At 44.9% G+C, this 14,480-nt stretch overlaps 1 protein-coding gene across 6 annotated transcripts in view; it reads left to right on the forward strand.

The window, feature by feature from the left end:
• The window catches only part of myo16 (myosin XVI), an 89,589-nt gene that overhangs the window by 37,166 nt on the left and 37,943 nt on the right, over nucleotides 1-14,480 (forward strand). For all 6 annotated transcript variants that reach the window (XR_007113882.1, XM_047601237.1, XM_047601236.1 and 3 more), the window contains exons 5-13: nucleotides 2,554-2,662; nucleotides 4,558-4,682; nucleotides 4,770-4,895; nucleotides 7,366-7,441; nucleotides 9,470-9,620; nucleotides 9,712-9,862; nucleotides 10,124-10,234; nucleotides 12,516-12,581; nucleotides 13,739-13,866. Coding sequence is in view for 5 of the 6 variants with exons in the window: in XM_047601237.1 (XP_047457193.1) it covers nucleotides 2,554-2,662; nucleotides 4,558-4,682; nucleotides 4,770-4,895; nucleotides 7,366-7,441; nucleotides 9,470-9,620; nucleotides 9,712-9,862; nucleotides 10,124-10,234; nucleotides 12,516-12,581; nucleotides 13,739-13,866 (1,043 nt within the window). In the remaining variant the exon portion in view is untranslated. The remainder of the gene's footprint in view (nucleotides 1-2,553; nucleotides 2,663-4,557; nucleotides 4,683-4,769; nucleotides 4,896-7,365; nucleotides 7,442-9,469; nucleotides 9,621-9,711; nucleotides 9,863-10,123; nucleotides 10,235-12,515; nucleotides 12,582-13,738; nucleotides 13,867-14,480) is intronic.

The following is a 14,480-nucleotide window of genomic DNA, read 5'->3' on the forward strand; positions in this document are numbered from 1 at the left end:
TTTCTATAGCCTGAATAACCTAAAAATAACTGTTAAGTCACTGCTATGCATGCACGCAGGCAATTGGCTGCGTAGACAGCTGGATTGATTAACATAGAAACCCATTTTTCTTCAGATATGCACGAGAAGGACAATTCAGTTTGTGCTGGTTAGATTTTCTCCTGCGAATGAAGCCAGCTCAGCAGTTACTGCCTCAGGGACAGTTTTCAGTTCATGTCTACTCGTAGTCATTGATTTTCTAGCAGTCACTGCGCTTTAACGACTGCCATTATGAACCACGGGGAGCGTGGCATTAACAGATTTCCATCTCTGGCGCTTCCCAAGACGGATCCATCATATCGCGGTTGGGTCGTGTTGGGTTCAGAAGTCAACTTGTTAACCCCTTCACGGCCCGCACGACTGCCAGCCAGCGCCGAGCCATTAATATCTGTCGGCTTTTATCACGTGGACTGAGCGCATGATTTGTGTCTCTGGAAAGACGATGCACACGCCACGCTTCCAACGGACGCACCGCAATCTGTTGGTCACAGGGCGGTGTCCACCAGAAAGAATAATTTCTTTCTTTCGAGGCAGTTTTGTTGTTGTCCGAGTGTGAACAACTAGCCGCGGGATTAGAAAGCGGTAGTATTTTCACATTTGTTTGACATTTTTTCACTATGTTCTCTTATTTGCTGGCTTGTGATTGTTTAGGTAGTGTAGCTTCACTCACTCTTTGTATAAAAAAATCCTTTGTTACATCAGTCTGCCTGACTCTGAATATTTACGCATCTATACATGTAGCATTAAGCACTACGGGAAGGTTTGTCAAGCTGTTTTTTGTGGAGCCGTAAGTGAAGGTGGTCAGTGGCGAGAGTGGCCTTCTGACTGGGTGTGATATATGTCGCTGTCAGCTGATAACTTCATCCTGCCAGATTCCTATTGACTTTTACTGGACCTTGACGTGATGTGTCTGGGTTAATACGCGTCTGTGTAATACACACATACGCCGAAACACGAACACACACACACACACGTCGATGGAGGTGCCCTGGGAGGAGCTGTCAGGTTTATGAGGAAGTTTTTGTGATTACTGCTCTGGGGCAAAGCACATATCTCACGAATATGAGCGGAGTAGTCTAAATTTGACATCGTTAGGGGACTGATGGAGGTGGGATGGGGGGGGGGGGGGGGGGGGGGGGAGTACGTGTTTGTGTATATGCATGTATAAGTGTTTGTGGAGGGGATGGGCAGAGCTGGTGTAATGCTGCTCTAATAATATGCTCTCGCTCTGACTCGCTCATCGTCTCATCTCCAGCTCTTCAAGCTGCGTTTCGCATTGTGCTAAGGCTTTCTTGTTTTTCATGAATAGTCATGAAGCAGCGGCTGATAGTTGTTAATTAATTCTCTTTGTTAACCCCTAACTAACCCGCATAAGTGAGTGGAAACAGCTCCCCGCAGATAACGCAGACGGCTGCACAATGAAGCTGCAAACCTCGCTAAGGCAGATTCTCTAATGGCTGGAAGTGAAAGCGCGTCTTGCTATTTCTTGACAAAAAACGTTTCTTCTGAATATGCGCAAAACATGTTTTGGATCAATTGAACGGCTAAATGACGCTTTGAGGGTTTTAGGCTGAACAGTCAAATGGTTTTGCCGACTGGTTTTTGAAGACCATTAAGTTTAACGGCTTTTTTGTGTTCTTCTGTCAGCTGGCTCCCGTCTCGCATTTTCAAACCCCATCTCCCCACTTTTTTACTTTCCCCACGCCCTTCTCCTCTGTCTGCCTTAGGACTAGATCATAAATCTCTTTTTTGCCGCACTGCAACAGGGTAGTTAGAATTCTATTAGCTGTAAATATTAAACAAGGACCCTCACTCAGAGTCTCCCATCGCTGTTATCAGACCCCATCCAGCTAGGATCGTTACACAGGCTCATCTTTTATGGTTTAGTCGAACAACAGGAAGTAATTCACGGTCCGGTTGCTGACAATTGCCACTTGTATGTTTAATAACCCAAAGAGGGGATGGTAAAAATGAAAAGGGCACTGTAACTGAAGTGTGCATTACTTGGTTTGCACACCTTTCTGATTTTGAAGGCGTGCATCATTTTTACAAATAACGGCCGCAATAGAGTTCTCCCAACAAGACGCGATCAATCACAACCGCATTGTGACCGATGACTGTGCTGCCGTAAGAGTAACTGTCATTAACGGAGCCAAAGGCAAGGCTTCTCATGTTATCTCCCGCTGTGACAGAAAACTGCTGTGGCAGGGCCTGTGCTGAGTAAACACGCATTAATCTTGTCACACATGCTAACCCAAACAATCCCAGGTAACGGCAACCGATGTCCCACCCTCCCCCCCTTTACTGCCCCCCAACCCCCCAGGCAGTTATTTAACGGCTTCTTTAATTCACTGTATTGTCTGTTAACATCTCCATGGTTCTGTTCGGGCTATACGCCGCTGGGAAGCCAAGATAATTAGTCCCACTTTATCATGGATTCAGGTCTGATGAATGGCCCGAGCTAAAACAGTTTGTGTGTCTTCTGCTTCTTTTATTCTGCCCCGCTCCTGCAAGGCCGGAGTGAACGTTTTACTGCAAGACATCAACGGAAACATTCCTCTGGATTACACCTTCGAGGGAACAGAGAGCAGCTGTATCCTCCGAAAACACCTGGAGGAAAATGGTAAAACTTTGCATGCCTCTTGTTCATGAGCACCAACGCTGGTAAATAATTTCACAATGCATTTGTCCTCGGTTCTTGTCAGACAAAAAGGAGAAAACAAGTATTTAATTTCACCTTTCATTTAGGAGGAATTCGTATGGTTAACATTACGGATGTCCGATATTGACTTTTTGCCGATATCCGTTAGCCGATATTGTCCAAATTCTTAATTTCCAATTCCGATACCAACCGATATGGTGTACCGATATATGCAGGCATTTTTTCCCGCCCAGACTAATTTTAGGTAGCACGCAACCTTTTAGCCACACTAGCTACACTCTGTTGTTGTTTTGGCTCTGGGTGCGGTTTGATGAGGTCATCAATCGCGCACCGGTAAATGTTTCAGGACCCCACAACCAGCAGCAGCAGGAGCGTGCAGCAGCACAACTCGGGCATTATGTTATTTGTTTTCATTATCGGTTGTAAAACCGATAACGGTATGAACAGATATTAAAAAATAGGCTAATATCGGCCAATATTATCGGTTGGCCGATATTATCGGACATCCCTAGTTAACATGAGGGTAAAGCTGAGGTTTTCTGTGCGTACATGAGTGAAGGTGAAGAACACCCACAGGCCTGCTGATGGCAGATTGTGATGCCACGGAGAAAGGAGAAGGTCAACAAGAGAACAGGAAATGAAAGGGATATAGGCAGTGGAAGAAGGTCGTGAGGAAGAGTTGTAGAGGCAGGGTCATAGCGGCAGAAGGAGAAGCATGGAGTCGTGCCAAAGAAATACAGTGAGAACACGTGGAGAAAGAGGAACGAGAACCATGCTGACGAAGCTGGACTGAAACAGATTCGGACATTGATGAAGGGTTTTCCCTCATCCGTCTGCCATCGGCCACACATGAGCCTGCACTGAATCACATGACAAATGCAATCTGCGGACTACAGACGGCTAACTCATCACGACCCGGACCACACACTTACACACTTACACACAGTCACAATTCTTTTACTTCTTTCTGCCAGCCCCTGTGGGCGTCCGCCGTCAGCTCCTCTGACGCACCTCTCCCTCTTCCCCTCATCTCACCGGGCTTTGCCACCATGAAACATACTCTTACTCTCATAGACTCACTCAACCTTTGTTGCTATAGCAACTTCATTGCGTGCTCCCTGTCAAGTTTGTGTGGTGATGGGGAAAAGAGCTATCTGAGAGCTATGTGTCTCTAAATCATGAAGGGGGAAAACATTTTTACCTTTAATTATCTAGTTTCTTCTTGCTGAGACACTCATGTTTCACATAATACCTAGTTTCCTCTGGGTTCTGGAGCTGTGGAGACTGAGCTCTCTTCTCGTAATGCTCCTTCAAGTATGTCTCCAATACCTCTGAGCCCCGAGGCTCTAATTTGTTTGCCAAGTCAAACTTATTGATTGAATGAACTGGTCTGTTTGGAAAAGTCCCATTACTTAGTGCCCTGGAGCTTATCTGAGTGAAATATGGATTGATTGGTAATCAATCTACAGTATTACAACAAGCAAAGTTAAGAGTGCTGTGTGTGAAGGAACGTGCGCTGGATAGAGGAACTCACAGACGTTTGTCTGTTTGCTTTGAATTGACAGTAGCACATAATCTTCCATAAAAAATGTAACATTGTTTATATAAGCTGTGGATGGGGTAGCAGTTGTACATGTTTTCCTCCTATGTTTGGATAAACATGTTAAAACCTGCTCCATCTTTGGTTTTTAACACAAAGAAAAAATCTGTCGATATTCTCATTGAATTCTTGGTGAAAAAGTGAATTTGATTATTTCCTAAAATGTCAAGTGTCTTTAATCATTTACAACAATTCACAACAACAACCAAATGCGTACTGCAACTCAGATGTTTCATTGGCGTGTTGGTGTTTTTAGGTGTAGATGTGACATCCATGCATGCCATGAAGACACAGAGACCCAGCACCATGTTGTCGGATGTTCGGCAGCTTGTGGCCTCAGGGGGGAGTCTCAACCAGCCCAATGATGACGGGGTTACGCTGGTATGTAAGGTCACATGTTTGTTCTCAGTGAGTCAGATGTTGTCTTTTTTTTTTTGCTGAGCTTTCTTTTTGTCTTTTTCTATGAAGCTGCACATTGCATGTGCCAGTGGTTACAGAGAGGTGGTGTCTGTGTTACTGGAGGCGGGGGCGGAACCTCATCCCGCTGACAACAACTTTTGGACCCCCCTCCATCTGGCTGCTAAATATGGGCAGGTAACTCACACATTGTTTTGTTTTTTGTAACTGTAATTTAGTAAGAATTTTAATTCATGTTTTTGATCTAATGTTGCAGCAGCTAATGAAATAATTAGGAAATTATTGGTATTGTTCCTCTGTTCCTCACTTATCTGAGGTCACCTAGAACACACACTGATGAAATGTTCTTTTTGGGCTGGTATTGATCAGAAACAGTCAGACAACTACTGTACTGTGCTGCATATGTATTTGTTTTAGATGAGGAGTTTAATGGTCGTCTGTCAGGAGAGATTGATTTCCAGATGAGCTGTTGGAACAGAACGGGTCTCGTGGTTTGGGCGTAGTCCAGCCATAAACAGATCTTGCTGACCCAATTAGATATTTAATTACATTTTTGGTCTGTGTGCTTTGCTGCTGACAAAGGGAATTTATTCATTGGTACTTAGAGTCAGTTTCATGTTCTTACTTCATCTGTCCTGGAGCCGTGTTCTCTTCCTTAGTAAAATGTCTTTTATAAATGATTTTCCGACTCATGTCTCTTTGTTTTTATGCACATGCAATCACACTGTGTGTGTGTGTGTGTCCATGTCTGTGTGTGCGATATGTAAGTGTATCTGACTTCAGAGTGGCAGTCTGGTGGATTGGATAATCGATTAGGTCTCCCTTGCAGTGCTAAATCACCTCAACCATCAGCTCTTTACTGGAGCTTTTCCTCCTGAATACAAACTACTGCGCCTTCTCACTGTTTACCCTCTGTTACCTTCTTCTTAAAGCCAGCCTGTGACAGTGACACGCCAGTATCTGCATGGGTTCAAGATGCGTGTATGCATCCGAGTAAATGCAGCCAAGTAAATCACGGATTCCTCTCATGATAAGCTTTTCTGAGATGAAGCCAAAGGAAACCGTTTCTTAGAAACGTTCGCCGGCAACGGAAACACCAGCTGGTACATTAAACCTGAAGACCCCTTCTGCAGTGTGGCATACATACTACCCTGACCCTTTAAGAACATGTATGACCCCATTACTGTAGCTAATTAAGCTCTAGCTGTTGGTCCTGCGCTAAGTTAGACCCCGGGTCTCTGTTTCCACGGTTTGAGTCGGGGATTTTCAACGCATGTTCTCTTGAGGGAAGAATTTTTAAATAGCCCTGTGTTGGATTTCCAAATAAAAATGACAGGGTATTAAAATACTGCCAAGATAGGATTAATTTATTTGGTTTTATAATGAAGGTACATGCAGGAACTGTGCGCGGGTTATGTAACAGTTTCATTTTCTGAAGCACTTTAATGTTAGTCTCAATATTACCTCTTACATCTGATGGATATTGTTGGATAAGGATTTTTGTGCCAAACTGCCCATCTCAATCTGCATCAACAATGAGTTTGCTTTGAACCCGCTGATCCCGATGTACTTTAGAACTTTTTCCCGGACCTCCTATAAACTTTGACCCACTGAAGAGTTCATGTCTTGCGGTTGGTATTTATAGAGTGAGAGTGCTGCTGATTAGGTCATTAGAGACACTGTAAATTCACAACTGAACAGCTGCTGGCGTGGTTCGGCGCTAGTCTGTTGAATGTGCTGAGTCACTTTCCCCCTGTATTCTAATGTTGTCTTATTACTGTGCCTTTTTATAAATAATAAAGTCCAAAGAGTGCAGAAGAAACATCAAGAATGAACAAATCCCAACTATTCCCTGACTCCTTGATAGTTTATTAGACCCTACTTATTTAATATATCCCTTCACCTTTTTTCCCACTTATGTGGACTTTATTTATTTTAGCAAACACGACCTCCAAGTCCCCAAGCTAATCCTCAGACTTACCCCTAATGAAGTAGGCCATAATAACCTTGATGTGTAAAATCAACAGAGCGACGTTTTATTGATTTGTTTTTTCAAACAAGTTTGATTTTACTGAAGAATCTCGAATGCCTTTTTGATAGAGCAACGTGCTGAGAATCGGTAATGCATTATGCATTGAATTATTTTGTGTTCATTAAAGGGGACTCGCAGTAGTTTTACTGGGTGATAACACAGCACTAGCGTTGCATTATTATGAGGTTCTGTTTAATATACCGTCTGCACCAGCAACTGCAAAAAATGTAAATACGTTTGAGGCGCGCTGATAGTGATTGGCAGTGTAAAGAAAGAGGGGTGCTGCAAGAGAGAATAATGAGAGGGAAAGCAGTGAAAAAAGCAGTGTTAGTCTAATCTGAAAGGAGAACCTAGACAGAAGAAATGAGGATACATAACTATTGGGTTCCTGGGGAAGATAGGCACAAGGATCTCCTTGGTCAGAGACACCCGTGTCAATTATGTGCTTACAGTTTAAATCCTAGGTCTGTGTCAAAGTATATCATGCGTTAAACCAGAAGATCTACAACTACACACCTACAAATCCGTAGTGAAATATTTTTTTTCTTGTGTATGCGGTTTGACTTTTCCACGATGTAACGAAAACGATGTGTGTGTTTCTCCCTTTTCTTGCAGACAAGCATTGTTAGCCGGCTCCTCAGGCACGGAGCGAACCCGACTCTGCTGAACTGCGACCAAGACAAGCCCTCCGGTGACTCACTCACACAAATATACGCGCATAAGTGTTTCAGTATGCACAGGCAGAATACGGCGCAAACACGTTTTTAGCATGTCGAGGTTAATGACGCGAATAGGCGGAGGAATAAATTCCGTCGTTTTCAGTCAGTGAATGAATCACCCCTACAAACAGTGAGCCTTTTTTATTTTTGTATCTACAACCTCATTTATTAATGAAAGAAAACATATCTAATGTCCCACATAAATAACACATAAATGACTAAATTAGGTGTTGGCTGTAATAATAGTAATTTCCTGATGGACCTGCAGGGAGCACATCCTTATCTAGAAGCACCAATTGTTTTTCCCTACTGGAAGAATGAAGCACGAACATAGCTCTAAATTAAGACGGTCTAAATTAAGAAAGTGCATTGTTCAAGGGCGGTTTTGATTTGTCTAAATGATCGCCACTTCTCTTTATATAATTATAATTTTAGATACCCTTTGAATTGCCCCTTGCATATTAAACTTGTTTTAAAGGTACCACGTTACATGTGTGATCACGAGTGGCGCTGTGGAGCAACAAACCGATAGTTGTGCATGTTGGGAGGTGCTGTGGATGTGGAAGGTGGTGCAACACGGTGCAAGTCATTTCTGTCTCTCTGCTCTCTCGGCTTCACTGCTGAGTGTCAGTGAAGTCAGCTAAAGAACAGGCCGTGGCCATTGAGTGTTATCTGCAGTTCCGCTGACGGAGCTGTCAGGAGACAGACGGGAGTCCTTGAACAAGGCGCTGATAATTTCATTCACTGTTGCGGGAGAGATTTTCTCCTCCAAGATGATGATCGATGACAGAAAAATATGCACGTATTACAACCGACTGCAGAGGGCCGTTTGGAGAACTGTTGTGCGTGCGCAACTGGTAACAGCTCCTCTGTCATAAACGAGATCCGCACGTCAAGCCGCGTAGTTTGATGGTGAACTGAACTGGCATTTTACCTCTAAGACAGACCGTGTCAGGGAGGATGTTGCTTGGTTTCGTATTTGACAGCTGGAGGAGATAATACTCCTCGAAATAGCTTCTCATCAAAGCCATGAGGAGGTTGCAGGTTAGAGATTTAGTTTTAAAATAATTCAAATGCTTTTCGAAAACATATGGGTAGTATAATACATAACACAAAAAAATGCCTCAATAATCTAGAGAAACACTGACTGAAAACGTTAATGTTAATGCTAATGTTGGAATATAAGCCATTATTGGTTGGTGATCATGATCAGTATTTCAATTGTGTAAAACAGAGCCATGATCTAACTACCCTTTGAACCAGACTCTAATAATCGCCACTGTAAACGCTGTTTCTTGTGTGATAGTGTTGAAATAAGCCATATCTCAGGGGCCGTGGGTTTACCGCCTAACTTCTCCGTTGCGGGGCAGAACGTCATAGCAGTCCATAACCATTTAGTCCCACGGTTTAATCACGCCTCTGACTGCCTCATTCAGCTCTTAATCAATAGCCCCTTCTAGCATGAAGATGTAGAGGATATGTGAGACAAGCCCTTAGAGACAATCCCCCTCTTTTTCACTCGGAGCCCCACACACCGCTTGTAGCATCCACGCAACGAAAGCAAGAGATGGGCGTCAAGGGGACTGTCTGTCACACGGACATAAAAAGACAGGATGAAGCCATTCCCCTCCCTGGTGCCCTGTTAGGCCTCATTACAGAAGGGGGGGGGGGGATCTTAACTCCCCCTGCCTCTGAAGCACGGTTGGATCGATCCACAGCGGAGTTCACATTCTGCACCAGTGAAGCGAATTCGGCGCGGACTGGGGAGGAGGGTTAGCATGACAAAAGAAAAGAAAGGTGTAGCTGGTTAGGGTGTTTTAATATTCTGCTGACAGTTCCCACGCCGTGGGTATCTTTCCCCTTTTGTTTCAGTGGTGCAGAATGGTGAGAAAAAATCCATTTTGGAGCCAGTTTTAAAGTTTTCATCTTAACTAAATTAAACAGAAAATTAAAACAAAATTTCTATTCTGATAAGCCCATCTCTCCCTTCATGCCTTCAGACATCGCTGTGTCAGAGCCCATAGCAGATATGCTGCTGAATGCGGAGGAGAGCTGGCTGCAGAGGCTGAAGGACCCGTCTGCGCCGCTACCCTCCACTGACCAACGCTACGATGGCGGCTCACACGACCTCAGCACTCCTGTCAAGAACTTGTGAGTCAACCGTTCCATAAGCACAGTCGTTGTCCTCTCTTGTTTCAATTGCGTTGTTTCCTCTGTCATTTCCCATCCATCTATCACGCAGGAACCCCTTGGGTCTCTCTATCTCTAAGCGGGACAGTCTGCTGGAGAAGTGCGCCATGTTCAGAGAGGCAGGCGGAGCACTGAGCCGACAGCCCTCTCAAGATAATGGTCTCGATGGCCCCTTCAGCTCTGGAGCCAGCAAATTGGAGCAGGTACCTCGTACTCTAACAGCTCCGGCACTACACGAAAATGCATTAGGACAGAAAGCTTACGGATAATCCTAAATACCCAAAGGGTTAGAAGAAAGGAAGATAGACTTCAGGTATTCCATTTGCTACAGAAGTAGCAACAGCAACCGAAGAAACAGCATTTGTTGTTGTATTTCTTTAAGCCTTTCATCAAGCAGAGGAGGTGCCACACCTTGTCTGAGGCTGCGCTCAGAGTTTAATAATGATTAACTGTATTTTCCTCAGGTCAAGCTAATGCCTCCAGCACCCAATGACGACCTGGCTTCTCTCAGCGAGCTGACCGACAGCAGCCTGCTCTACGAGATGCAGAAACGCTTTGGCAACGACCAAATCTATGTAAGACTTCTCCGCCCTACAACCTATTTCTCTTTTGTTTGTTTTGTTATTTAAGTCAGGGAACAGTTAATTTAAGGTCGTGTGTATTAGTGGGATAACAGAACCGAATCTTTTGCAAGGGCTAATGTTTCTTTCCCATTTGCAATATACCTCTATGTACTGTAGTCAAAAACCGATGAAGGCGCCACTAAAACCGCAGCAGTCACATTGCTTCACTAGTCCTACATTGCACGTAACTCAGCGATACCATGACGTTTCATTTAAGCAGGAATAAAAAGTCTGTTTTGCAACAGCCAACAGGACAAAAGACATGACTGTGACAATTCTCATGAAATTAACAGAATTACAAAACTCACCAAAAGTCACGTCTAAGTAAAGTTCACATGGGGCCTGTGTGAGTCATTCAGAACACCTAAGCCCATCTACTGTGAGACAAGCGAGATTTTAGATTTTTTTTTTTTGAATGCTTTGATTGACTCATATTTCCTTCCTGTCATTCCTTCCGCTCGACAAATGCACTCTTTACCGCAGTTCGATTAACTTCTTCTAGAAAAAAATAAAGTAAAACAAATTGGGAAGCCAGAAAGTACTGATGACTGAACTAAGACATTCCTGCTTTAAGGCTGAATAAAGAGCAAAGACAAATGAGAATATAGAAGAGAGAAACTGGTCTTAACCCGTTCGCCTGCTGACTTCTGTAAGAGGACCCCCTAATTCTAACACGCACACACACATACGCATACTTAAACTGGTGACAATTGCAAAATCAATACCATTTATATTGACGGGAAAGAAAAATCCTTAACTATTTTCAAGAGAAAATGCCTCCATCTCAGAATTGGTCCATTTTTGTTCTCCTTCCTTTTAAAACTCTACGGGGACGGAGCTCTATAAAGACTGGAACCGGATCAATGTGGCGCGATCGGTGCACTCTCTTCTCTGTGAAGAGACTCTGTCTGTTATTGCAGAGACCCAGATGGGAAACAGGCAGTTGAGTTTACGCCCAGCGGGGGACTGAGATAAGGGGACGACAGTGAAAGCTAAGAAGAATTGGTGGATGGAGAAAAGAGGAACGATTAGAATTCAGAATAATGAGGCCTGGATGCGTGAGGCGTAGTCCGTTTGGGAAGAAGTGGTGAAAAGAAAGGACGCTGAGTTACCAAAGTGCCGCTATCGTGGAGATATTGGAACGTGGCTGATCTGAATCGTAAAGTGAAGTTGCGCGGTCAGTCTTGCTTTGTGATTTTTCTGTTAGGAAGATCTCGTGGAAGAATTGTGCAAATAATGGCCGGGCTTTTAAAGTTTGCCGCATAGCATCCATCAAAGGAGACAAAAACTGCGTTATCTTACTTGTTTCTAAAGCTAATGTTCTCCACCTCACAGAGCAGAGTGAATTTTAAGGAAGAGGTGAACCGAGCAGAGATATGGCGAAGGACGGAAATAGGGGGAGAACAAAGGCAGCGAATGCTCCATATGTTCCCAGCAGGGTGGTCAGGCGAGGGGGTTTTGATGAGTGGTCGCTGCCTTCTGCCAGGATAGGCAGACCGGTCCACCGCTAACTCCCCGAGGAGAGAGGCAAGGCACGGAGGAAGGATACAACCGAAAACACTGATAAAGGCTGGATTACTGACAAGCGTGTAATGAGATTAAACAACAGAGTTATTGGGTGAAAATGGCTCAACTTCTCCCCAGATAAGTTTTACCTATTAAAAAAAAAGAAAGAAAGAAAGAAATAAAGTAATGCCTAGTAGTGTCGTCGACCAATGGGAATTTGTTCAAGTCATTAACCTTGAGCCGGGGCCTAAGGACAGAGAAGCATGTTACAGAATGTTACCGACGCCTCTCGCCTCCCAGCGGACAGAGCATTAGCTTTCAAACTGCCTCCGGGGCTCGTTGTGAGGAACAGAGGGTTAGCAGTTAAGCGGTGAGGGTCAGAAATTGGGAGTTGGTTGTTTTTATCTAAATGGCCCCGGGGTTAGTGTGTGGAAGGACTGATTTGTTGTCTTTATTAGAGAAAGGTCGTCGCTGAGGTTATCCCTTGCGGCCCCTCCTCGACCCCTTTCTTCCGTAACATTACCATATTCCTGTAGCTGCAGAAACTGCCCTCATCATGACTATTGCTCAGGACGGAGTGGGACATCACTTCTGTTTCTGGGTCAAAATGATCCATCAAAGCAGGACTGTGACACCTCACACTGAAAACATGAACTGTACGTCGAATTTGGAGCTGCATATTCGAAGGTTGACGTAGATGTGTGTTTTGTTTTCTGCTCTCTCGTAGACCTACATTGGACACATCCTTCTTCTGGTCAATCCAAACAAAGAGCTGCCCATCTACTCCAACTTGGTAAGCATCGATTTGCATCCGACTAACGGGGTGTGCTGCGTTCAATTTCCAGGTGTGTGTACACCACGAGCCACGGTTTTACGTTTGCTAATCCATGTGCCGTAAATGCGCAACGTTAAAAGCATTTTGCTCTGTAATAAGCAGGACGCGAGCAGATGAAATGGACCCCGTGGTTGATAAATAATGCAGCCTTCCTGTCAGCGATACACAGCATAAGGCTGACTCCGCATCAGCCACTGAGAGGGATCCATTCACACGAGCGCCAGGGCATAATTATGGCATTTGTCAGGCTCTAATTCTTAATTCGTTAAACGTCGTGATGTCAATCGGGCGGCAGTGTGTTTCACCTCATTTGGAAATAGCGGAGAGCTCATTTTGAAATAGCTGAATTATTGCCAGAAGGAGTTAGAGGACATAGAGGAGGAGGAGGAGGAGGAGGAGGAGGAGGAGGAGGAGGAGGTATCTTGTCCTGCGGTGATAGAATGAAGCCAAGCCCCCCTGAGGCTCTCTCATTCCTGCCGGTGTCTGGAGGCACTCCAGGCATCTACACCCAACTGAGGGGATGAGTGGAGGAGCAAGGAGGAGCCAGTGTGAGAAGGACATATGTCACAACATGTGTGATCTGCTGGCCGTCTGTCACCCCCCCCTCCTCCCATGGCCCGACGGTCCGAAACCCCATTACACTTCTCGTTTCCACAGCAGCAACACAACACTGTCACGTGGACTGGTGGACTAGACAGTAATGGGTTCACTGTACACTTACTGTACAATGATCCAAAGTTACCTTCCTCATATTTGAAATTTCACAACAACTGTGTTTCCAGGCGCTTTTTTTTTCATGTTTAACATTGATTTGATTAAAGGCCTGTTCTTGTTTTCACAGTGTTTACAATTTTTCAACAGTTTTATATTTCACCTCTCACCTGTTATAGCGAATCATATCTGGGCCTTTCAAGCTGCTGTCAGCTTTTAAGTCTTTCAGGGTGAATTACATGGCTGCAGTGAGCGGTAAAGCACACCTTATTAGTGAACTTGACACACACACACACATGCATAGAAAGTGACACCCGGTATGGTTTCACTGGTTTGCTGAAACTCCATCCACCGAGGAGCTCGGGTGCTCGTCCACGTTGCGTAACACCTGTTTTCTCTTCCAGGTGAGTCAGTTGTATCTGAGTTCCACGGGCCGACTCTGCTCTTCTCTGCCACCTCACATCTTCTCTTCGGCGGAGAGGGCTTACCACATGATGCTGCAGGAGAGGCGCCCTCAGTGTTTCATCTTGAGGTACACCTACCCGCGCACCACACACGGAACGTGCAGTCGCCCAATTATGCGAGCGTGGCTCGGAATCGTGAGACAAAAACGTCAACAAAGTTGAAAAGTGTGAATTCTGAGAAATAGAAACAGTTTCTGCTACCCACCTGGTTCGTTCACGCCCCTGCGCCACACACCTGTTAAACACTCCCTGAGAGATTAATAGCTCCCAACAGGAGCCGAGCTGTCGACCTGTTCGCCGTTCGCTCGGAGATGAATGTTTGCTCGGAGCGTTGCGGCGTCCTGCTCTTTGTCCTCGGTTGGACCGAGGCTGCTCCCTGATTGCAATTAAACCCCGTTCCGGCTCTCCAGTGACATTCCCGCTGAGTCGTAACCAATCTGGCAGAGAGTTAATGCACCCCGGCCACAGGCTATCCATCTCACTCACACACACAAACACACACTCATGTTGACATTGTACTCTACACTTGCATGTACGCATATTCTCGCTTCCTCGTGTGCTCACGTAGTTCTTCCCAACCTCGTTTCCGCAATGCCCTCCTCAGTGTACTTAATCATTCCTTTTTTTGTTGTTGTTTGTGCGTTTGCTCAGGCTTTCTGTTACACATCTCCTCGCGTTTTGA

The sequence above is a fragment of the Mugil cephalus genome, chromosome 12, assembly GCF_022458985.1.
Source record: "Mugil cephalus isolate CIBA_MC_2020 chromosome 12, CIBA_Mcephalus_1.1, whole genome shotgun sequence".
NCBI classification, from domain to species: Eukaryota; Metazoa; Chordata; class Actinopteri; order Mugiliformes; family Mugilidae; genus Mugil; species Mugil cephalus.